Below are 17,824 nucleotides of genomic sequence, written 5' to 3' on the forward strand. Positions count from 1 at the left end.
TGTACATTTGGTGTCGTCTGGCTGGATTGGTGGTCACGTCAGCTACGTACGTTACAGATCTATTAACTAATTCCGTAAACTGTCCTATACAAGTTCGAGGGTTAGGGTTATGGTACTGTTCATTTGCAAGAAAACATACGGAGTATACACAAAACAATCCCAACCCCCAACTAGACAAGAGCAAAGCTGTCCATATCAGGAGGCTGGTTTTCTTGAGCTGTAACAGTTAGCAGCGCTGTTACAGTGGGCGGCTTTGCAGTTGGCATTCGACATTGCAGGCCAGCTGGCAGCGCTCACCTCCTTGCTTGCATGCATCGTGCTTGATTGGTATGTATGTATGTACATACGTACGCGATCCATCTCGATATCCCACGGCAACCTACAATGGCGTTTAACTACAGTTCCTCCTTCTCGGAGTACTTGTCTCCTGCGTCGGATGGTGCCTTGTCGGGAAAGTAGCCTTCCAAGTCCATCCACTCGGCCACAAACGCCGTCATAATCTTGGCCCAGTCCCTGATGGTTGGTACATCAAGATGGGCGCCGTCGTCGTCCATGGTATGCCACACGGACGGAAATGGCGAGGGGATGATGTGCAGGATATCGACGCCCCTCCGCATGAACGGGACGTGGTCATCCTGCACAAAGCCTCTGAACCGCGTCGCTTCTTTCCCGCTCTCGGCCAAGAAGGGCTTCCTCGGCTTCGTCTCGAGCAAGTCCAGCTTCCTTAGTCTCTCCTCAATCTTGGCCAGGTTCTGGTACGCCCAGTGCGTCTTGGGGAAGTAGGACGGAATGTTTGGCTCGGCCGCACCCAACAGGTCGAGCAGAACAAACAGGCTGATCGCCTCCAGCGGCGTGGAAAAGCTGCTGCCAGCCTCGTACCGCGTGCTCTCCCACGCTTCGGCGAGGGCCCTGAACGTGTCCCCCCCACGTCAGTCCCACAAGGCTACTAACAAACGAGGTGAAATGACATCCACGTAAGAAGAGAAAGAGGATAGATAAGACATAAAGAGGGGCGGGGGGGGGGGGGGGGGGGGGTTGCAAACGAAAGACTCACCTCGACCCGTACAGACTATCCCGCTCGCTCCATTCGACCCAGGCCTCCTCCCCGTCCAGCAGCAGGATCTGCAGGCCCTTCTCCTCCCCGTCGAGCCCGGCCTCCCCGCTCCGCTCGGCGGCCTCCCAGCGCCTGGTCAGCGCCGCGTCCACGGCGCGCGCCACGAAGAGCAGCAGCGCGCACGGCACCGCGCTGTCCACGGCCCCGACGAACCCCTCAGGCCGGTACAGGCTGTCGTAGTGCGCCGCCAGCGTCAGCCGCGCGACGTCGCCCTCCCGCGATGCCGGTGCCGGTGCCGGTGCCGTCGTCCAGGGGGGGTCCCGCCGCAGGACCAGGTTGCGGAAGGGCACGGCGCGGTCGCCCGTCGCGGGCGTCGCCGACGACGTGTTGTGCCACTCGGCCGCCCACCCCGCGTGCAGCCGGTCGCGCGCGAAGGCGGCAAAGTGCTCCTGCACGGCCGCGTGGCCCGGCGTGCCCGGCACGCGCGGGCGCAGGATCGGGGCCAGCAGGGCGCCGTGAGTCGGGTCGAAGTCCGGGTCGAAGCCGTCGGGATAGTTCTCTGACGACGACGACGACGACGACGATGGAGAGGAGGAGGAGGAGGAGGAGGAGGAGGAGGAGGAGGAGGAGGAGGAGGAGGAGGAAGACGAAGAAAACAGGCGGGGCAAGTGGCGCAGGGACCCGTCGGATAGTGGCGTGTAGGCAAACGAGGGACGGGCCTGGATGATGGTGAGGGCCAGGAGCAGGAGGGAAGTGAAGAGGTGTCTCATTGTTGTCGAGAGGGCACAGGAGCGCTGCGAGGTGCAGCGCGTTGTTTGGTCGGCTAAGGCAAGTTCATCCTTTGGGTTGCTGCGTTCCCTGATTTCGGATGTGCGACCTTCAACCTCACGCCGGGGAAAGGCTAGGTCTATGATTATATGTCGTCTAGATGATCACTTTTGGTATGTAAGCCAGGTACGTATGTACTTAATTGGACCAACTCCGTAAAGGCAACGTGTATCGCCCGCTCCTGGCTAGAACAGGAAATAACATTATCGACGATCCGAGGATAATCACACAGTGCTCAGGATTTGCTCCCGAATCCTCAGACTCGAGCTCGAGAATATATTTTCAAGAGAAACGTATTAATGGACATGGCAGAAGTAGCAAGAAAGAAAGGCAAAGTCATGAAAAACCTTGTTGACCAGGCCACTACCATTCATGTTGTTTCCTCGAGATAGACATGTTGAGACGATGGCTGAAGTGGCAGCACTGTGCGAAGGTTCCAATTGAGCCCGATCTGGGGTAACACAAATGCAAGGCACAGGGACCCATGACATCGACTAACTATGCTCCGTACTTGAGTACCTTAGTTTCACCTTCCCAATCTGCTCTTGTGCCTGGTCCCCATTGAGTCGAGTAGAGTAGACCGTGACCTGGAAGGAACGAAGGTCATTCTCCGATCAAACTTCTGCCACGACACTCGACTTCCTGGTTTGCAGATGGCCAAGACATTTGACGGTTCGACAGGCCCAACTGCTGTTTGCCGGTGAAAATTCAAGGTTTCGCATTAAACTATTTTATAGCTATTTCATCCTCCTTTTCGTTCTTCCCTTTTTCTCCCTTTGTGAACTTTTCTTCAAGGACTTTGCCGTTTTACGATGCAAACAAGCACCGGGCCTCACAACTCAAAGTGCGTCAACATGACACTCGAGATGTTCTCGAAAGTTGTGCGCCGAGTCTTCACCATGTCCTTGAAACTGGCCTGGGCCGCGAGAGGGCCAACCTTGACGAGCTCGGATCCCGCCGCCAGCTGCTCCCACGCCTTGTCGATGAATTCCTGCAGGGGCATGCCCATCTTTCCACCGATATCCGACCCATGTAATCGTGAAGCTCGGCTGGAACAGAAAAAAAAAGGTTAGCAGCAGCCTGGTGGCGGTCGCAGCGAAACCTAAAGGGAAGCTGCGGAGAAAAGGGGGGGGAGGGGGGAATCAAAGGGCTTAGGAATCGGGACTTACTCTGCACAGCAGGAGGCCATATCTTGATGATCTTGGTGGCTGACCCCTTGTTTTGTCGACGGAGGCACATGATGTACGCGTTCAGGGCCGCCTTGAAGACCGAGTACGCCGGAAACGTGACGCTGGGAATGGCGGCGAGCAGGCTGCCGGTGAACACCAGGGCGGTCGGGTCTCGCTTCCTCTGCGGGTGGGGGAGGAACTTGATGGACAAGTCCACCAGCCGGTTGAAGTTGGTGCTCATCTCCTGGCGGAAGGCATCCAGGTCGACCTCCTCGGGCCTCGACAGCCTGACCTGGTGCTGGAACCCCGAGTTCAGGAAGACACAGTCGAGATCGGGGTACTGGGCGACGACACTATGCATCATTTGGAATTCGCGTTAGTGGAGAAACCAGGCCCGCTGTCATCGTTCGTTGTGTCGGGTCTTTGGGGGGGGGGGGGGGGATTTCTTACCCTTCAACGAAGGCATCCATGCCGGCTCTGTCGTTGATGTCGTACCGGATTTCTCTGGCCTTTTCGGGGCCGTGTTTCTGCACAAAGGCGTCCAGCCTCTCCTGCCGACGGCCAACAGCAATGACCTTGGCACATTCGACGACCAGCTTATCGGCCATGGCCGCCCCAATTCCAGAGGTGGCGCCGACCAGAAGGACGCGTTTGTAGTTGAACGCCATGTTTGAAGCTTGCTGATGAGTCTCTCAGTGTCGGAGCCTTGTGAAGAAGCTGTCGTTGGTTTATTACCAGGAGCGACCTTTGTCCTCCCCAGGCTGCTGCAGGTGAGGACTGTCGTCTACTAGTACTTGTGACGCGTATGAGCAGCCCTCCTTCGCTGCATCGTCGACTGATCATTCAGGCGGAGATAAATTGCGCGGGTCATTAATTCCGCCGGTTCTAGGCAGTAGTTGATACATCTGCTCTCTGGAAGTCCAAGAGTCCGCGAGTCTATTGATCGCTCTTTTTCTTGCCTGTCAAAGAGCCAACTCCCCCAAGTTTGAGGTGCAATACTTGTTCTGGAGAAGGAAGGCGATGGCTCACTGTATCGGGCGGCCAATAGGATGATTGGGACTTCGTTGCAAGATTTCAAGACCAAGAACCGGCCGCGGGTGGGAGCGAGGGGAGCGGAAAGGGGAGAGGGAGGGAGCAGGGGGAAGGGGTTATGGTATGAAGTAGATTCTGCAGGTACTGCATTCTGGAAACCTCATCAGCTGCACTTGTTGCTCAATTTCCACCATGTCTGCGATGCTTTTCTTCCCGGAGGGGCCAAGATAGGCAACGGGGACAAGCTGTCGTCCTTGAATGGCTCAATTTCAGATTTGGGCATCACAAGCTCCTGAGCGGGCAGTCAGCGCCCTGGATCATCGAGTACGCCATCAGGGGTGAAAAAGAAAGAAGGAAAGAGTAAGGGACAAGAAAACAACAAAACAAGAAGGGATGGAAAGGGAAACAGATATTTAAGTTCAATCACCAGATCTCTGTGACTGAACACTCCCGATGTTCAAAGCTACGCCAGGTTATATAAGTATCATACGAGGTAAATAAATACACAGGGACCCACAAGCTGGGTGGCAAAGCTTCTGGGACAATATGCTTGTGTAGGCAGGAGGTTGTCAAGCGAGGGTTGAGAGTTGCCCGAGGGCCAAGTTTTATCGGGGTAAACCAGCTGTTAACGCCGATGAGACGGCTTCGCCGCTGGCTTGGCGCGTAGATATCCGTCATCGAGGGACCACCATCGGAGTTTGGAGGAGTCGATTATTGGGGCTCTCTACACAACCTCAATATTCCAAGTCATCTACCGAGACCGAATCGTGACAATGTCCGAACCCTGCAAGTCGCATCTGGAGATTGGCTTGTCTTAAAGGCGAACGGAAACGGACTCAGCGCAACTCGGTGACTTACACCAACCAGCCCTCGGCCAGATCTTGGGAGCCAAGATGCGGCGGCCAACTCGGTTCCGCATGTCGGGACAGAGTATAAGAAGCGAGGCAGGTTCCCGAACCGGGAGCGAAACAAATGTGTCTGCACAACCGAGCCAAGACTCGCGGCGCTACTCAAGACCCTTCATACACTGCTCTCGGCAAGTTCGGCCGACTCGTAAACGCAAAGGACCAAGACCATGTCTCTCAGGCCAGTCTTCCTCATCACGGGCGCCTCCTCGGGCTTCGGCGAGGCCATCGCGCACGAGGCTCTCTCGCGAGGGCACCACGTCATCGCCACGGCGCGCAACGCCGCCAAGTTGAGCGCTCTGCGGTCGGCCGGGGCGACCGTGTTCGACCTGGACGTGACGAGCGACGACGCGACGCTGGCGGACATCTTTGCCAAAGCGCACGCCGTCCACGGGCGCATCACGCACGTTGTCAACTGCGCGGGGTACCTCCTGGAAGGAACTGTTGAGGAGGCCAGGTACGCCCTTTCCCCGTTTCCTCGTCTTTGTTCTTCTTCCTTTCTTTTACCCTCGGGGAGGGCGGACCTTGCGGAGGCTAATGATGGTATGACCAAAGCGCCAAGGAAGTGTTCAACCTCTTCAACACCAACGTGCTCGGGACATGCAACATCGCCCGGGCTGCGGCGCCGTACCTGCGCGAGGCGGCCGGGACGCCGGGGCAGACGGCGGCGCTGGCGACTTTTGGCTCTCTAGGAAGCTGGTGGTCGGGGGCGGCGGTAGCCCATTGTAAGTTCTCGGTTCCGGACCGGCAATGGGCTGGATAAAGGCACTCACTCTTATGGCTTTTATGCTAACCAGGCGTCGCGCCATCGTGTTCCAGATTGCAGCACCAAGTTTGCCGTGAGTGGGCTGACCGAGGGCCTTGCGGAGGAGCTGCGACCGTTTGGGGTGGACGTCTGCTGCTTTGAGCCGGGATACACGCGCACAGGGTTCTTGAAGAACGGGGCAGCCGACGGCGGGGACCACCGGATCAAGACGGCGCGCCAGATGGATGTATATCACGGGACCGAGGCGGAGAAGATGCGCGGCGCCATGGACGCCTACAACGGAAGGCAGCCCGGCGATGTTGTGAAATGCGCGCGGGTCATCGTCGACGTCTTGACCAAGGAAGGCGTTGCCAAGGGAAGAGAGGTGCAAGTGAGGGTCGTCCTTGGGTCCGACACCATTGAGGCGGTGCGAGCCAAGTGCAATGACACACTGAAGCTGGTCGAGGAGTGGGAGGACATTTCCACGTCGGTTATGCACCGAGACACGGAGGAGTACTTACTACTACAATAAAATAATAAAAATATTATGTATTCTGCTGAGGCACTCTGCCAAGCAGCCAAACAGCCAAGCAGCTAAGCAGCCAAGAGCCAAGAGCCAAGAGCCAAGAGCCAAGCCTAAGGGCTAAGGCCAAGCTTTCCTCGTCCGGACTTGGCACCTTCCCAGCGTAACCACCTCGGTCTCGCTCTCAGATGCAAAAAACAACTGTCGTCACCTTTTTCCATTTCCTCCTCCTGTAATGAACCAATGAATGATTTGCATCTACTGCCACCCCCGGGCCCGGCAGCCGATACGGTCTACCGAGGTCCAATTCACCCGGTCGATGTTTCAGTTGGCGACTTCTCAGCGGCCGTTTGGCAGGGGCTTGGCATCCCAACGCACCCATTCTGCGTTCTCGCATCAGCCCCACCTTCCCAGTTAGGATCCAGTGCGTGCGCATGCAAAGAGGGCAGTGCACGGGAATACTCCGTGCTTGTATGTACTGACATCAGCTGAGAAGCTTGGGGGTCAAGGCCGGCTCGGGTCTCGGCCTTTCAGTACTTAGCTACCTAGGTACCTATCAATTAAATTCCCAAACCCCTCAACTGTTCAAGTGCATTGCCGACCCCATGACTCCAAGCGCCTTCCTTCCTTAACTCCGGTCTGCGGCTTCGCAAACAAGAAAGAAGGGCTCCCGCTCCCGTTCCAGAGGAGGATCCGGACTCGAAATGGACACGAGTAATCCCGCCACCGCCGTCGAGCACCCGGGCACGGCGTCACTGGTCCCGCCATCGTCGCAGGACCCTCCGGGCCACCAGAGACCGGCAGGGCCAGACGCCGAGCGCCGGGGGTCGCAAGGGTCCATCAGCTCGACACGCTCGTCGCGGAGCCATCAGGAATACCTGGACTCGCTGACCGTGCCCAGCAAAGAGCAGATTGCCCGCATCGCCGAGAAGCAGGCCGAGCGCGAGGCCGAGCACAAGCGCGCCCACCGCCACAAGCAGCACCAGAGCATCGATGCCGTCCTGGCACCGGCCACTCCGGCCACTCCGGCCGAACCGCAGCCTGAACAGTCCCACCATATCCCCCTCGCCAGCCGCTTCGGTTTCAACTTTGGCCGTCGCCCCAGCCTCAGCGACGACGGTCTTCGCATCCACGCCGCAACCGTCATCCAGCGGACATACCGTGGCTATCGCGCCCGCCGCGAGATTAAGGGACTAGGCATCAACGCCTCCACTCGTTGGGTCCATGCCATACGCGAGGCCCAATGGAGAGAATTGACCACGCCCCATGCCAGGTCCGACCTCGTCGGCGACGGCTCCGAGGGCCCCGAGCGGCCAGCGGCCGGAAGGCGGTCATCCACCGCCCGCCAGAACTGGAAGAAGGTCTCCGCCATTGCCCGGCATGCCGGGGGCGACTTGGATGACGATTCATCTTCGACCAGCAGCTCCTCGTCCTCGTCCTCGTCCTCGTCCGACTCCGCTGCCGGCCGCCACAAGAAATCCGAGGAGCTCAAGAAGGCGGAACGCAAGCGAAAGAAGGAGGCCAAAGCTCGCCGCAAACAGGAAGCCAGGATGATGGGCTTGCAATACTTCCTCGAGATGGTCGACCTCAAGCATCGCTACGGCGCCAACCTGCGTGTGTACCACGAAGTATGGAAGCGCGCCGACACCAACGAGAACTTCTTCTATTGGCTCGACTACGGCGAGGGAAAGGACCTCGACATCGAAGCCTGCCCGCGCGAGGTCCTCGAACGCGAACAGGTCCGCTACCTCTCGCGCGAAGAGCGCCAGTACTACCTCGTCAAGGTCGACGACGAAGGCCGCCTTTGCTGGGCCAAGAATGGCGCGCGCATCGATACAACCGAGAAGTGGAAGGACTCGATCCACGGCATCGTGCCCTGTGACGACCCTACCCCTCCCTACAAGTCTCCCCCGGAAAACCAAACCGCCTTTCTCGGGGCCACGACCACCAACTCCTCCCTATCCTCCCGGCCCTCCACCGCCTCCTCCTCATTGTCAGCATCAACATCCTCCTCCTCCTCCTCCGCCAACTCCTCCATTGCCTCGGCGAACGCAAATCGTTACGCCTGCTCCACAACCTCCCTTTCCCCCAAGAAAAAGATCTCTCATCACCTCTCTGGCGCCACCATCTTCAACAAGCTCCTCCGCAAGACCGTCCGCAAAAACACCTGGATCTTTGTCGCCGACACCTCATTCCGCCTTTACGTCGGCATCAAGAACAGCGGCGCCTTCCAGCACTCGTCCTTTCTCCAGGGCAGCCGCATCTCCGCCGCCGGCCTGATCCGCATCAAGGACGGCCGCCTGACCAGCCTCTCCCCGCTGTCGGGCCACTACCGGCCGCCCGCGAGCAACTTCCGCGCCTTCGTCAAGTCCCTCAAGGAGGCCGGCGTCGATATGAGCCACGTGAGAGTCAGCAAGAGCTACGCCGTGCTCGTCGGCCTCGAGATGTACGTCAAGGCGCGCAAAAAGGCCGGCGGCGCCATCGAGCGGGTCAAGAAGCACGGCCACATGCTCGCACACGGGCACCTGCACGTGCGCGACGGAGAGAAGGCGGCCGGGGAGGACGGCCTGGTTGTGCCCGCGCCGGCCAAGGCCGTCGAACTGGGCGTGGAGCAACCTGCGAGGGAGAAAGAAGAGGCGGAAGATGCGGCGGTGGCGGCGGCAGATGGCGACCGAGAAGAGGAACGACGGCGACGCGAAGAAGAAGACAGGATGCGCGGGGAGAACGAGCTCGCCGTCGGGGTCATGCAGAAGCTCGATCTCGGTGACGGGCTGACCGAGCCCAAGGGGCAGAAGGGCGGCGGGGACGCCGAGGAACAGGGTGCCACGGCCGCAGCTGGCCCCGCTCCTCCTCCTCCTTCTCCTTCTCACTAATCTCACTAATCACTTGCGGATTTTTTATGACGGTTATGACGCTAATGACACTCACGACGCTGGAACCGGAGCAGGGAAGGGAAGGCTACTGCAGAGATGGGACGGCAATCCGGTAGACGGACTTTGCCTGGCGGTGGACAGACATTTGATAATGCGCGTAGAGTGTTGCTGCTGCTACTCTCAATATGCTTGGCAAAACTATGAACTCTTGGTTGAGTTAATTGCAATTTAGAATCTACTCACCGTCTGGAACGAGGTGCCTTTGGTCTGTCTCACGGCTCGTCATAAAACCAAGATGGCTCCAAATACCAGAAGGAATACAAAAGTACAACCCCATGTCGAGGCACTATTTTCAGCCGTCGTCTGATGAGACTAGAGCTAGGCACACAAGTGTGCGACGTCTTGAGTCAGTTCTTCTTCACGCCAAGTCTCCGTAAACACAAACATGCCCAAACCTCATTCGGGGTAAGCCATCATTAGATCACTCTCATATAATGTGGTCCGGCTCAGAACAGCAAAATGTAGAAAGATAAAACACATCAGAAGAGGGGAAGTGTCCGTTTGAGAGAAAAGAGGTTCTCACTTCTCCCAGAGTTATCCTGGAAGAGTCTTAGATCAAGCAACCGAGATAAAAAAAAAAAAAAAAAAAAAGTACGTAACCGGCTCTATCTAAACCAAGGTGGAGTTAGCAGCTTCACGTTGACTGATATGTTGTCATATTATTAACCATCAAAATAGCTTGGATCCTTTAAACCACAGGCTCAGGATCCTAGAACTGCTTCCTCTTCCTTGATGTGCTCCGTCTTGGTAACGTCCGTCTCTGCCTTGGTGTCCTCTATCTTGGTATCCTCCGTCTTGTTCTCCTCTCCCTCGAGTCCGTCCCCTCCCTCCCTCTCCTCTCCCGTTTCGACAATTCCATCCATGTTGCCGCTTGAGGCCTCATCGCCAGCGGTATCGACGATCTCAGATCCGTTGCTGCTTCCAGCTTCTCCTCCCTGCTCCTCTTTCTCCTTCTCAATCGCAGCCAGCCAGTCCTCTTCCACAGGCGCGGTAGCTTCCTTCTTTTTCCTCACTTCCAGCCTCCTCAATGCCACGAATGCGCTCGGGGCCCGCTGCTCAGCAACTGTAGTCTCCACGGGCGCCTTGCTCGCTATTTTCCGCCACGAACCGCGACTGGCAACCGCGCTCCAACCTCCACCATTAGCAGCACCTGCGTCTTTTTCCCTGCGGGTAATGGCCCCCGACGGGTCGACGTGGCACAATGCCACCGTGCCTACAAGCCTCTGCTGCGATACGACCTTCTTTGCGGCTTCGGATTTAAGCTTGTTCAGGACAGCTTCAACGGCTTGCGGGGTCGAAGCAAGCGAGGTGGCAACAGCTGCCGCCGTCAGGTTAGGCGTAGCCTTGATGACAATCTCGTCCGTCGAGGGAAGGAAACTTGTCGTGAAGCTTAGGGCTGGGCCAGAGCGGGAGGCGGCCGCTAACTCGGGCGAAAGAGCGGCTTCTAGCTCGTCGATGGTTAGGCCAAACCGTGGGTCTTTGAGCAGCAGCGCGTTGAAGGAGGGCGGCTGCGGTGTCTGAGCGGGTGAAGGCTGTGCGGATTTCACAGCGGATGTGCCGGTGCCGAGCTTCGCCGCTATGTTGGCTATTCGGATGCATTGCGCCAGCGTTTTCTGCGGGGCGGAAACAAACCGCGGGGTCTTAAAGACACACACATGCCGATGTGGTTCCGGATCTTGACTCTCTGTTTCTAGGCCAAAATCTTCGGCAAGAGCATGTATGAACGCACGCTGGTGTGACGGCATAGGTTTGAATCTGATTCGCTTCTCCTCTGGGTCGGCAGCAAAAAGGCGGAGCTGACGTTCTTGCTCCTGTGCCCAACTGACGTTCTCCCGAAACCGCCGGAGAGTGGTGTCAGAATAGGGAATATGGTCGTCGGTATGCGTTGCAAGATCTATATTCAAGGCGTCGGCCAACTTGCGGTTGCGTTGAAGCCGCAGGCATTCGTCGTCGCATTTGAGAATAGACTCTTTCGTGGGGAACGGGTTAAGTAGCGTAGCCTGGCATCGAACCTCCTGCTTCCGGTGCTGACAAGGGCAGGTAATGAACGTTTTGGATTGACATGGCTTGTCCTCCATGCAGGGATACGGCGCGTGGCACTGGTCGGCGCATGTATGCTCACACGATTTCCGGACCTTACCACACGGCTGAGAGCAATGTGGCCCGGAGATTCCAGCGTCCTCGCATTCGCCGGGCTTGTGACAGGATTTTCCGCATTCATGAATCCCGCACTTGAGCTTTTTTCCGCATGGAAGGCCACACCTTCCTTCCTCGAACCAGCAGGGCTGATTCTTCAGCACTTTCTTGCCACAGATGCAGGGTTTCTCCATCAAGAAGGGACATCTTGGACAAGATGCGTCGTCAGGATGGCATTGGTGCTCGACCGACGGATGACCACACGGGCGTGGTCTTGTGCAGAGGAATCGACACTCGGGGGGCCTTGTCCCACATGGTTGAGGCGGCTGAAGCACAGTCCGTCCGCAGGCACAGCTGATCTCATCGAAGATGGCCTCCGGACACGACATGCAGGGCCCTTTATGGCAGAGCTGCTGGCACGTGTGCTTCCCGCACTTGAGCCGGCGGCCACACACCTGCAAGCAGATATGCTCAGGTTCGTAATTCTCGTTGACACTCCTCTTTTGTTTCCGCCGCTCAGCCGCCGCCTTCTCACCAGGGCAACAGTGCTCTCCACACTCATGTCGCCCGCAGTTGAGCTGGGCTCTACAGATGCGGAAACACAAGGGAGGGGAGACGTTGCCTTGGTGGCAAACAGACCGAACCGTTGTCCTTCCACATCGGCACGAGATGTCGGCGTATTGAGTACAGGGCGCGCAGGGGCCAATATGGCATTCGTCCGGGCATAGATGGCCGCAGGCCAGAACCTTATTGCATGGCTTCTTGCAGTGTGGGACAGGGTCCTGACATGATTTCCTTGGTTCCAAGGGCATCGAGTCGAGCGGGGTCTTGCCGCATGGGCAGTGGGTGACCACATCAGGAGACAAAGGGCAATGAGCGGCGCCTTCATCTTGAACGTGACAGGGCTTCTGGCAGGTATGGTGTCCGCAGTCGAATGGCCTGCCACAGACATTGTCACATTGGAACGATCCCTCGAACCAAGCGTCTGAGATATGCTCTTCGCCGCTAGGTGTTGACCGTGGTGTGACTTGACCATAGTTGAAAGATTCCAGGATATCGTTGCGCTGGCTGCAGGATATCTCTCGCGATTCCTTTCCGCAATAGCAGGTAGCCCACACAGGTACCTCACAGGAACCACACAGCCCGGCATGGCACGTCTGGGTGCAGTAGTGCTCTCCGCATGGAAGCAGATCGCCGCAGGGTTCCCCGCAGCTCCAACCCTTTGCGTAGTCCGTCTCGCTGCACCGCTTGGTGGACGTATTCTTGCCGCAGAAGCAAGTCTGAGTCGGGCCCATAAGAGTGCAAGGCGGGCAAGGCCCTGCGTGACACATCAAGGAGCATTGGTGCGGACATGTGGCCCGAGGCTTCGAACATGTCTGTCCGCATGTGTGGGGAGGAAGACCAGCAATGGGTTTTGGGTCGACGTCCTTGCCGCACCAACAACGATAGGGCCCAGGCTCCTCGTGTAACGTCGAGTTGCAACCTGGACACCGCCAGCCTTCTGGCTGATTTGGTCCCGGGTTTTCTCGCCGCTCCTTCATTTGGTTCGTGTGCCATTTCTTCACACAGTGGAGGTGGGTCACAGTCCAGCAGACTGAGCAGGACCACACCTTGGAGTTTCGCAGCACTTCGTTTGTGCATATGACACACTCGTACTGACGGTGGTCAATGTCTTCGTGAATCCGTGTTGGCAGGTCCTCTGCTGTGGACTTGGGCAAAACCTGCGACGCAGTTTCTGGCTTCCGTCGCACAGCTGATTGCGGTTGATCGGAACTGTGATGTACATGAGTATAATCCCGCCGGGAAGGCGTGGAGAAACTCACCCCAAGGAAGAAATAGAAACGGGCTGACCAGGAACAAACTCGGGAGCAGCGGCGCTAAGCCCAGGCCCGGACGGACCGCTGCCCCCGGAGCCTGGCACGGGGGGTGGCCCTCGCCCGCCCCGATGTGATACCACGATCGAACGTTGACCGGTCCCACGTCTCCCTCCGCCGCGCCTCCCCCTTCCCCTCCCTGGCTGGGGATCTAAGCGAGGAGCCACATCTACAGCCTGACTGGCGGTAGCGACTGGCTCACGAGAACTCACGGCCGGCTCTGGCTGTGCTGGCTGTACAGGCTGGCTTCCCTCGGCCGGAGCATCTGATCGCCTTGGTCCCTGCTGACGGCCTCTTCTGAACCGACTTCCGCGCCACCCTCTTCCTCGATGAGAGCCTCTCTGCGAGGTGGCCGTTGCTGGCACCTCGGTCATGGTTGTTGTGATTGGTGTCAGAATGCCCAACTCGGTCATAGAATGAGCAATAGAACAGCTTAAAGGCCCAATCAACTAAAGGATGAACGAGTCTCGGCAGAAGGTCGTTTGTCGTTCGCTTTTTGAAATACAGCGAGTTCAGAAATCGAATCTGAAAACACAGAAAAAAGAAAGAAAAAGAAAAAAGAAACAAAAACTCTATGTAAAACAGGCCAGCTCCGACACAGAAAACGGAAGAGGGTTCAAAAAGACCAGAAAGACTAGGAGACGGAAGGCAAATCGCTCAAGCAAAATTGTTTCGAGGACTGATGGCAAATACAGAAATCGCAACCCAGCACGCCGTATGAGTAACGATGAGTAATACAGTATTCTGTTACTTGGCACGCACTGTTCCCAGCGCCTCGCGGCACGAGTTGGGTTGCCAGCGGCACCGTAAAGATACGGCTTACTTGCCTTAACGAATACCTTCAAATACATAAGGACGATGATAAGATACAAGATCAAATCGCGTATAGGCGGCTCTTTTAGGCCCGCTCCAAACAAATCGAATCAGAACCTGCTTTTACCTTTTCATTTAACACCCGACCTATCATCGTACAATTCGCCCCCAGATGTGCCAAGTTGGGATATGCGAGGTATAGGCAAGTATGCATGGACGCACGATCTGCGATAGCACGAGACACTAACAGAGGTCAACCTGCTATGGGTTTTGGCGGAATTCAATGCGAGTTGAAGCGTCAAGCCGCTTACTTCACCGGACGCTTGCCACAATGACTGTCATGGTGGCTACCATGCTCGGTGTTTCGTCCAAATTGTCTAGTCGAAAGTCCGCCGCCAAAACTGTCATGTGGGCCGGGATTCTCGATGGCGGGGCGGGAGCGAGGCAGGCTCATTAGATCCGGCACACCGGGCCCCCGAAAGATGCGGAGAACCGGGGTCAGTCCCTTAACCGCGCCTACCAAAACTAACGAGTCTACGGATTACTTAGTAGTACTCCGTCCTACCGCGCACTACGTAGTGGTGGTGTAGTATAATCCGTAGGTGACTATCTATCCAAATCACACTATAGAATTGTCACTTAACTGACAAGAAATTCGAATCATCTAGAAGAATAGATACCTTATAGTAGATACCCTCATATGGCAGGGCAAACATTGGAGAGGTAATCCTGGGCTCCTTAGCCTAACCATATAGGATCTTGTCGGCCCTCTGACATGTCTTGTCGGAATCCAGGTTGTCGCGCGCTGGTGGCTCGGGAAAGTGAAATCACAAATGGCTTCTTCTTGAGGCGCTTAAGTATGATGAGCCTCATACTGGGATTGCTCGAGGCTACTCGGAAGAGGGGTGCCAGCAAGCATCTTCCTGAACATTCTGTTATCTCACTTAGTGAAATTGGCTCAATGCTGCAATTGTTATGAAACGGTGCCCTGAGTCGTTCACAATGGTGCATTCTCATGGAAGCCAGTGGAATCTGAACGGGCAGATCTAACGGGTTGGCGCTTGCGCGCGGACCAAGCTTCCCGAGGGGCCGCACAGCTGCCACGCCGCAAACAGATAGGACGACCTGCTGCTGTCGGCATTGAGGAGAGATTGACTCCACCATGAAGCAAAGCCCACGCATGGAAAGGCTTTGTGGTCCCTGAGATCATCGCTCCAAGCTCTGGGGCCATTTTGGATCATCGGAGCGATGGTGTGGGGTGGCGAAGGAGCGATCCTTTAATGCTCAAGATGTAGACGATCGTGATCCGAGGAGCTCGACTATTGACGAGAAGGTATATAGTTAGAGGGAGCGGCATCCCTTCCGTGGCCGGTGTTTCGGTCTGTCACCCAACTCCGATCACAGAACAGATTTCATATATCTGTCTGTCCTTTTGTTCCTGTTGACTGAGTCGTTCAACGGTTTGGAGCTGAATTTGAGTCAACTGCCAGAACGAGGAGGGAGAGTGAAACCCCAAGCGATCTAAGATTGCCCGGTGATTCCACTGAACACTTACGCAGGCAAGCGCGACGGCGCGTGATTAGCATTGCCAATCAGCGCTCCCGCCCCCACAAACTTGTCTTGTTACTGCGGGTTTCTCCACCAGCGGTTGGGCGCCTGTTGCCGGATAAAGCCCCCGCCTCAAACCACCCCCCCCTTCCCTTGGCTGCATGGGACCGAGCCTAGCCTGCAGCCAACCGCTGGTGTGCACTCCATCTCGCTCGTTATTCGGCAGGAGCGCCTGCCTGCGCTGCAACGCCCCGACTTCGACTGACCGACCATCTTCTACGTCCTGCCTAGAGTTACTTTTCCGCGAGACTTGCGCTTCACATCTTTTTATCCGCCGGTCATGCCCTCGGCGAAAACTTAATAAGCGATCGGTTGGAATTCCTGCGATCTCGACACGTGGGCTTTCCAGCCACACCTAACGCGATCTTGACAATAAACCGGACAAGAACAACGCCCGTCTGCAAACGGATTGTCTTTGTTGCCATTGTCCACCCTGCGCTTCCGGTCTGTCACCTAGCAGACGTCTCTCCGACCGTCGCCACTTCATTTCGAACTGAACCGATTTCCAACTCCATATGCACCCTTGTTACCCGTGACAGATCCGGTTTCCCGAGTGCAGCCTATACCTCGGTCAATATGGAGCCGGTCCCCGAAACGGAGAGGATGGAGGAGTTTCGATCATCACCCCTTCCGAGCTTGCGACTTTCGCCGACCACAGCTCTCGGCGCTCACGAGCCCGACATTCTCCGGAAGCCTCCTACCGTCCGCCGGTCGACAGACCCGCCCTTATCTCCTCCCATCTCGCCGTCGTGGATGCCACCCGCGCTTCCCTACCGACCCCGCGCATCCTCGCCGTTGTCTAGTAGCCACGTCAGATTACGGTCGGCAGCGAGCCTGGCGCCTCCCATGGCTCGCACCCAGTCGATGCCGAGCACGAATGCCACGGGTCACCTTTTATACTCGCCCCATATCCGCCCGCAGAGCCCCTCGGGCTCTCCCAGCCGGATTCGCCTTCCGCGGAAGCCGGTCGACGAAACATTCCCTTCCTCGCCAACCCGCATCTCCATTTTCGACCATGAGCGGAAGATGCCGGAGGGGAGCAGCTCGCCCAACCTAGCCATGGGGATCACCACTCTCGCATCGGTGCCGAAGCTCCGCAGACCGTCGTCCCCTCTCTGCCAGGTTTCCCATGCCCCAACCACGCCCTCGTCCCTTGCAATCTCGCCCTCGCACCGACCGTACGACTCTCTATCCGGCGGCAACTACGGATACTCAGGCACTTACCCGTCCTCTTCTGTGCCCTCGACCCCTACTTCTGCCAGATCCAGGAGTCCCAGCATCTCCAGTCTTGAGACTATACCGGACTCGCCGGATGCCGAGGAGGCTGCACTGGAAGCTGAGCGAATTGCCCAGCTAAAGGCTGCCGCTGACGCTGCCGACGCCGGAGAAACCAAAGGGAGGAGCAGTTTGGACGTGCCGATTCGCGGCCGAACACTGAGCGGTTTCAGTTCGCGCGACAAGCGGAAGCGATGGAGTGTGTGCGGCGCCGAGAGGAGACAGGATCTGGATCTAGAGACGATCTGGGAGGACTGAGGTCCCTTAGCCTTCGTACCACAGCGGGCATACGTATACTCGGCCGACTGACGCGTGCGTCACTCGGCTGCCTGTGGCCCTGCACGGGGAGGCTGACCTCGGAGAGAATGGGGTGTGCTGGATGGCTGTACCAGCTTAAGGAGGCGTCTTGGCACGCGGCTTCTGTTTCATTTTCCTTTTCTTCTTTTTTTTTTCTTGCTCTTCATTCAGCACTATGGGCAAAGTGGGATTCAGCATTGGCGGCGTTTAGTGGAAATCAGCTGTTTTGATACCCTTCTTCATCGGCATTCAGCAGGGCAAAGTGGCGGCATCCCCACAACAACAGGACTGCATTTATTTACACTTGGAGCTCGGGTCTGAGCGGAATTCAACGCCTGTCTATCGTGGACATCTCAGGTCCTTTTAAGTTGAGCACCAGCAGGAAGCATTGTTGTACCGTACTCAAACTGTGGTTATCTCAGCCAAGATTTGTCGGCTTGATAGTGACAGCTTCTATCGGAATATGTGAATAAGTCTAGCCCATTGTAAACGAAAGCTCTGGCAACAAGGATACCGTGCTACACCTAGCCGTGATCTGCACATGATTGCTACTTTCACTTGTAATAAAAGATATGCTGTTCGTCTCTCATTGTATGCATTGCACACTCTCGGATCTCCTATTAAACTCTTAT

General features: G+C 56.8%; 6 protein-coding genes across 6 annotated transcripts; 3 read left to right on the forward strand and 3 right to left on the reverse strand.

Annotated features, from left to right (window-relative positions):
- Positions 1-112: 112 nt before the first annotated feature.
- P884DRAFT_331810 (peptidase family M28-domain-containing protein) lies at positions 113-1,972 on the reverse strand. Its single transcript, XM_069445745.1, has 3 exons — positions 1,055-1,972; positions 298-909; positions 113-217 (listed from the first exon to the last, which is right to left on the reverse strand). The coding sequence occupies exons 1-2, from the start codon at positions 1,822-1,824 to the stop codon at positions 396-398; spliced, it is 1,284 nt and encodes a 427-aa protein (XP_069294837.1). The 5' UTR covers positions 1,825-1,972; the 3' UTR covers positions 113-217; positions 298-395.
- Positions 1,973-2,714: 742 nt separating this feature from the next.
- Positions 2,715-3,719, reverse strand: P884DRAFT_302230 (uncharacterized protein; the record flags this gene model as incomplete). Its single annotated transcript, XM_069444923.1, has 3 exons — positions 2,715-2,926; positions 3,052-3,404; positions 3,502-3,719. 3 exons carry the CDS (start codon positions 3,717-3,719, stop codon positions 2,715-2,717), a joined length of 783 nt encoding a protein of 260 aa, XP_069294838.1.
- Positions 3,720-5,158: 1,439 nt separating this feature from the next.
- Positions 5,159-6,265, forward strand: P884DRAFT_208313 (uncharacterized protein; the record flags this gene model as incomplete). Its single annotated transcript, XM_069438861.1, has 3 exons — positions 5,159-5,445; positions 5,544-5,713; positions 5,808-6,265. The coding sequence occupies 3 exons, from the start codon at positions 5,159-5,161 to the stop codon at positions 6,263-6,265; spliced, it is 915 nt and encodes a 304-aa protein (XP_069294839.1).
- Positions 6,266-6,960: 695 nt separating this feature from the next.
- On the forward strand, positions 6,961-7,647 carry P884DRAFT_184607 (uncharacterized protein; the record flags this gene model as incomplete). Its single annotated transcript, XM_069437347.1, has 1 exon — positions 6,961-7,647. A coding segment is annotated over one exon (687 nt), but the record flags the coding sequence as incomplete, so codon positions are not given.
- Positions 7,648-9,890: 2,243 nt separating this feature from the next.
- On the reverse strand, positions 9,891-13,573 carry P884DRAFT_208225 (uncharacterized protein; the record flags this gene model as incomplete). The annotated part of the gene is made up of 2 exons (XM_069438852.1): positions 9,891-13,098; positions 13,149-13,573. The coding sequence occupies 2 exons, from the start codon at positions 13,571-13,573 to the stop codon at positions 9,891-9,893; spliced, it is 3,633 nt and encodes a 1,210-aa protein (XP_069294841.1).
- Positions 13,574-16,196: 2,623 nt separating this feature from the next.
- Positions 16,197-17,153, forward strand: P884DRAFT_208241 (uncharacterized protein; the record flags this gene model as incomplete). The annotated part of the gene is made up of 1 exon (XM_069438855.1): positions 16,197-17,153. The coding sequence occupies one exon, from the start codon at positions 16,197-16,199 to the stop codon at positions 17,151-17,153; it is 957 nt and encodes a 318-aa protein (XP_069294842.1).
- Between the last annotated feature and the right edge of the window lie 671 nt (positions 17,154-17,824).

This window comes from Thermothelomyces heterothallicus (genome assembly GCF_042370625.1).
Source record: "Thermothelomyces heterothallicus CBS 202.75 unplaced genomic scaffold P884_scaffold_25, whole genome shotgun sequence".
In the NCBI taxonomy this organism is placed as follows: domain Eukaryota; kingdom Fungi; phylum Ascomycota; class Sordariomycetes; order Sordariales; family Chaetomiaceae; genus Thermothelomyces; species Thermothelomyces heterothallicus.

What these genes read in the sequence shown, in the direction of transcription:
- P884DRAFT_331810 (XM_069445745.1), bottom strand. Translation starts at nt 1,824, where the DNA reads ATGAGACACCTCTTCACTTCCCTCCTGCTCCTGGCCCTCACCATCATC. An exon ending in GATAGTCTGTACGGGTCGAG is followed by an intron (nt 910 to 1,054) that starts GTGAGTCTTTCG and finishes GGACACGTTCAG; the next exon opens with GGCCCTCGCCGAAGCGTGGG.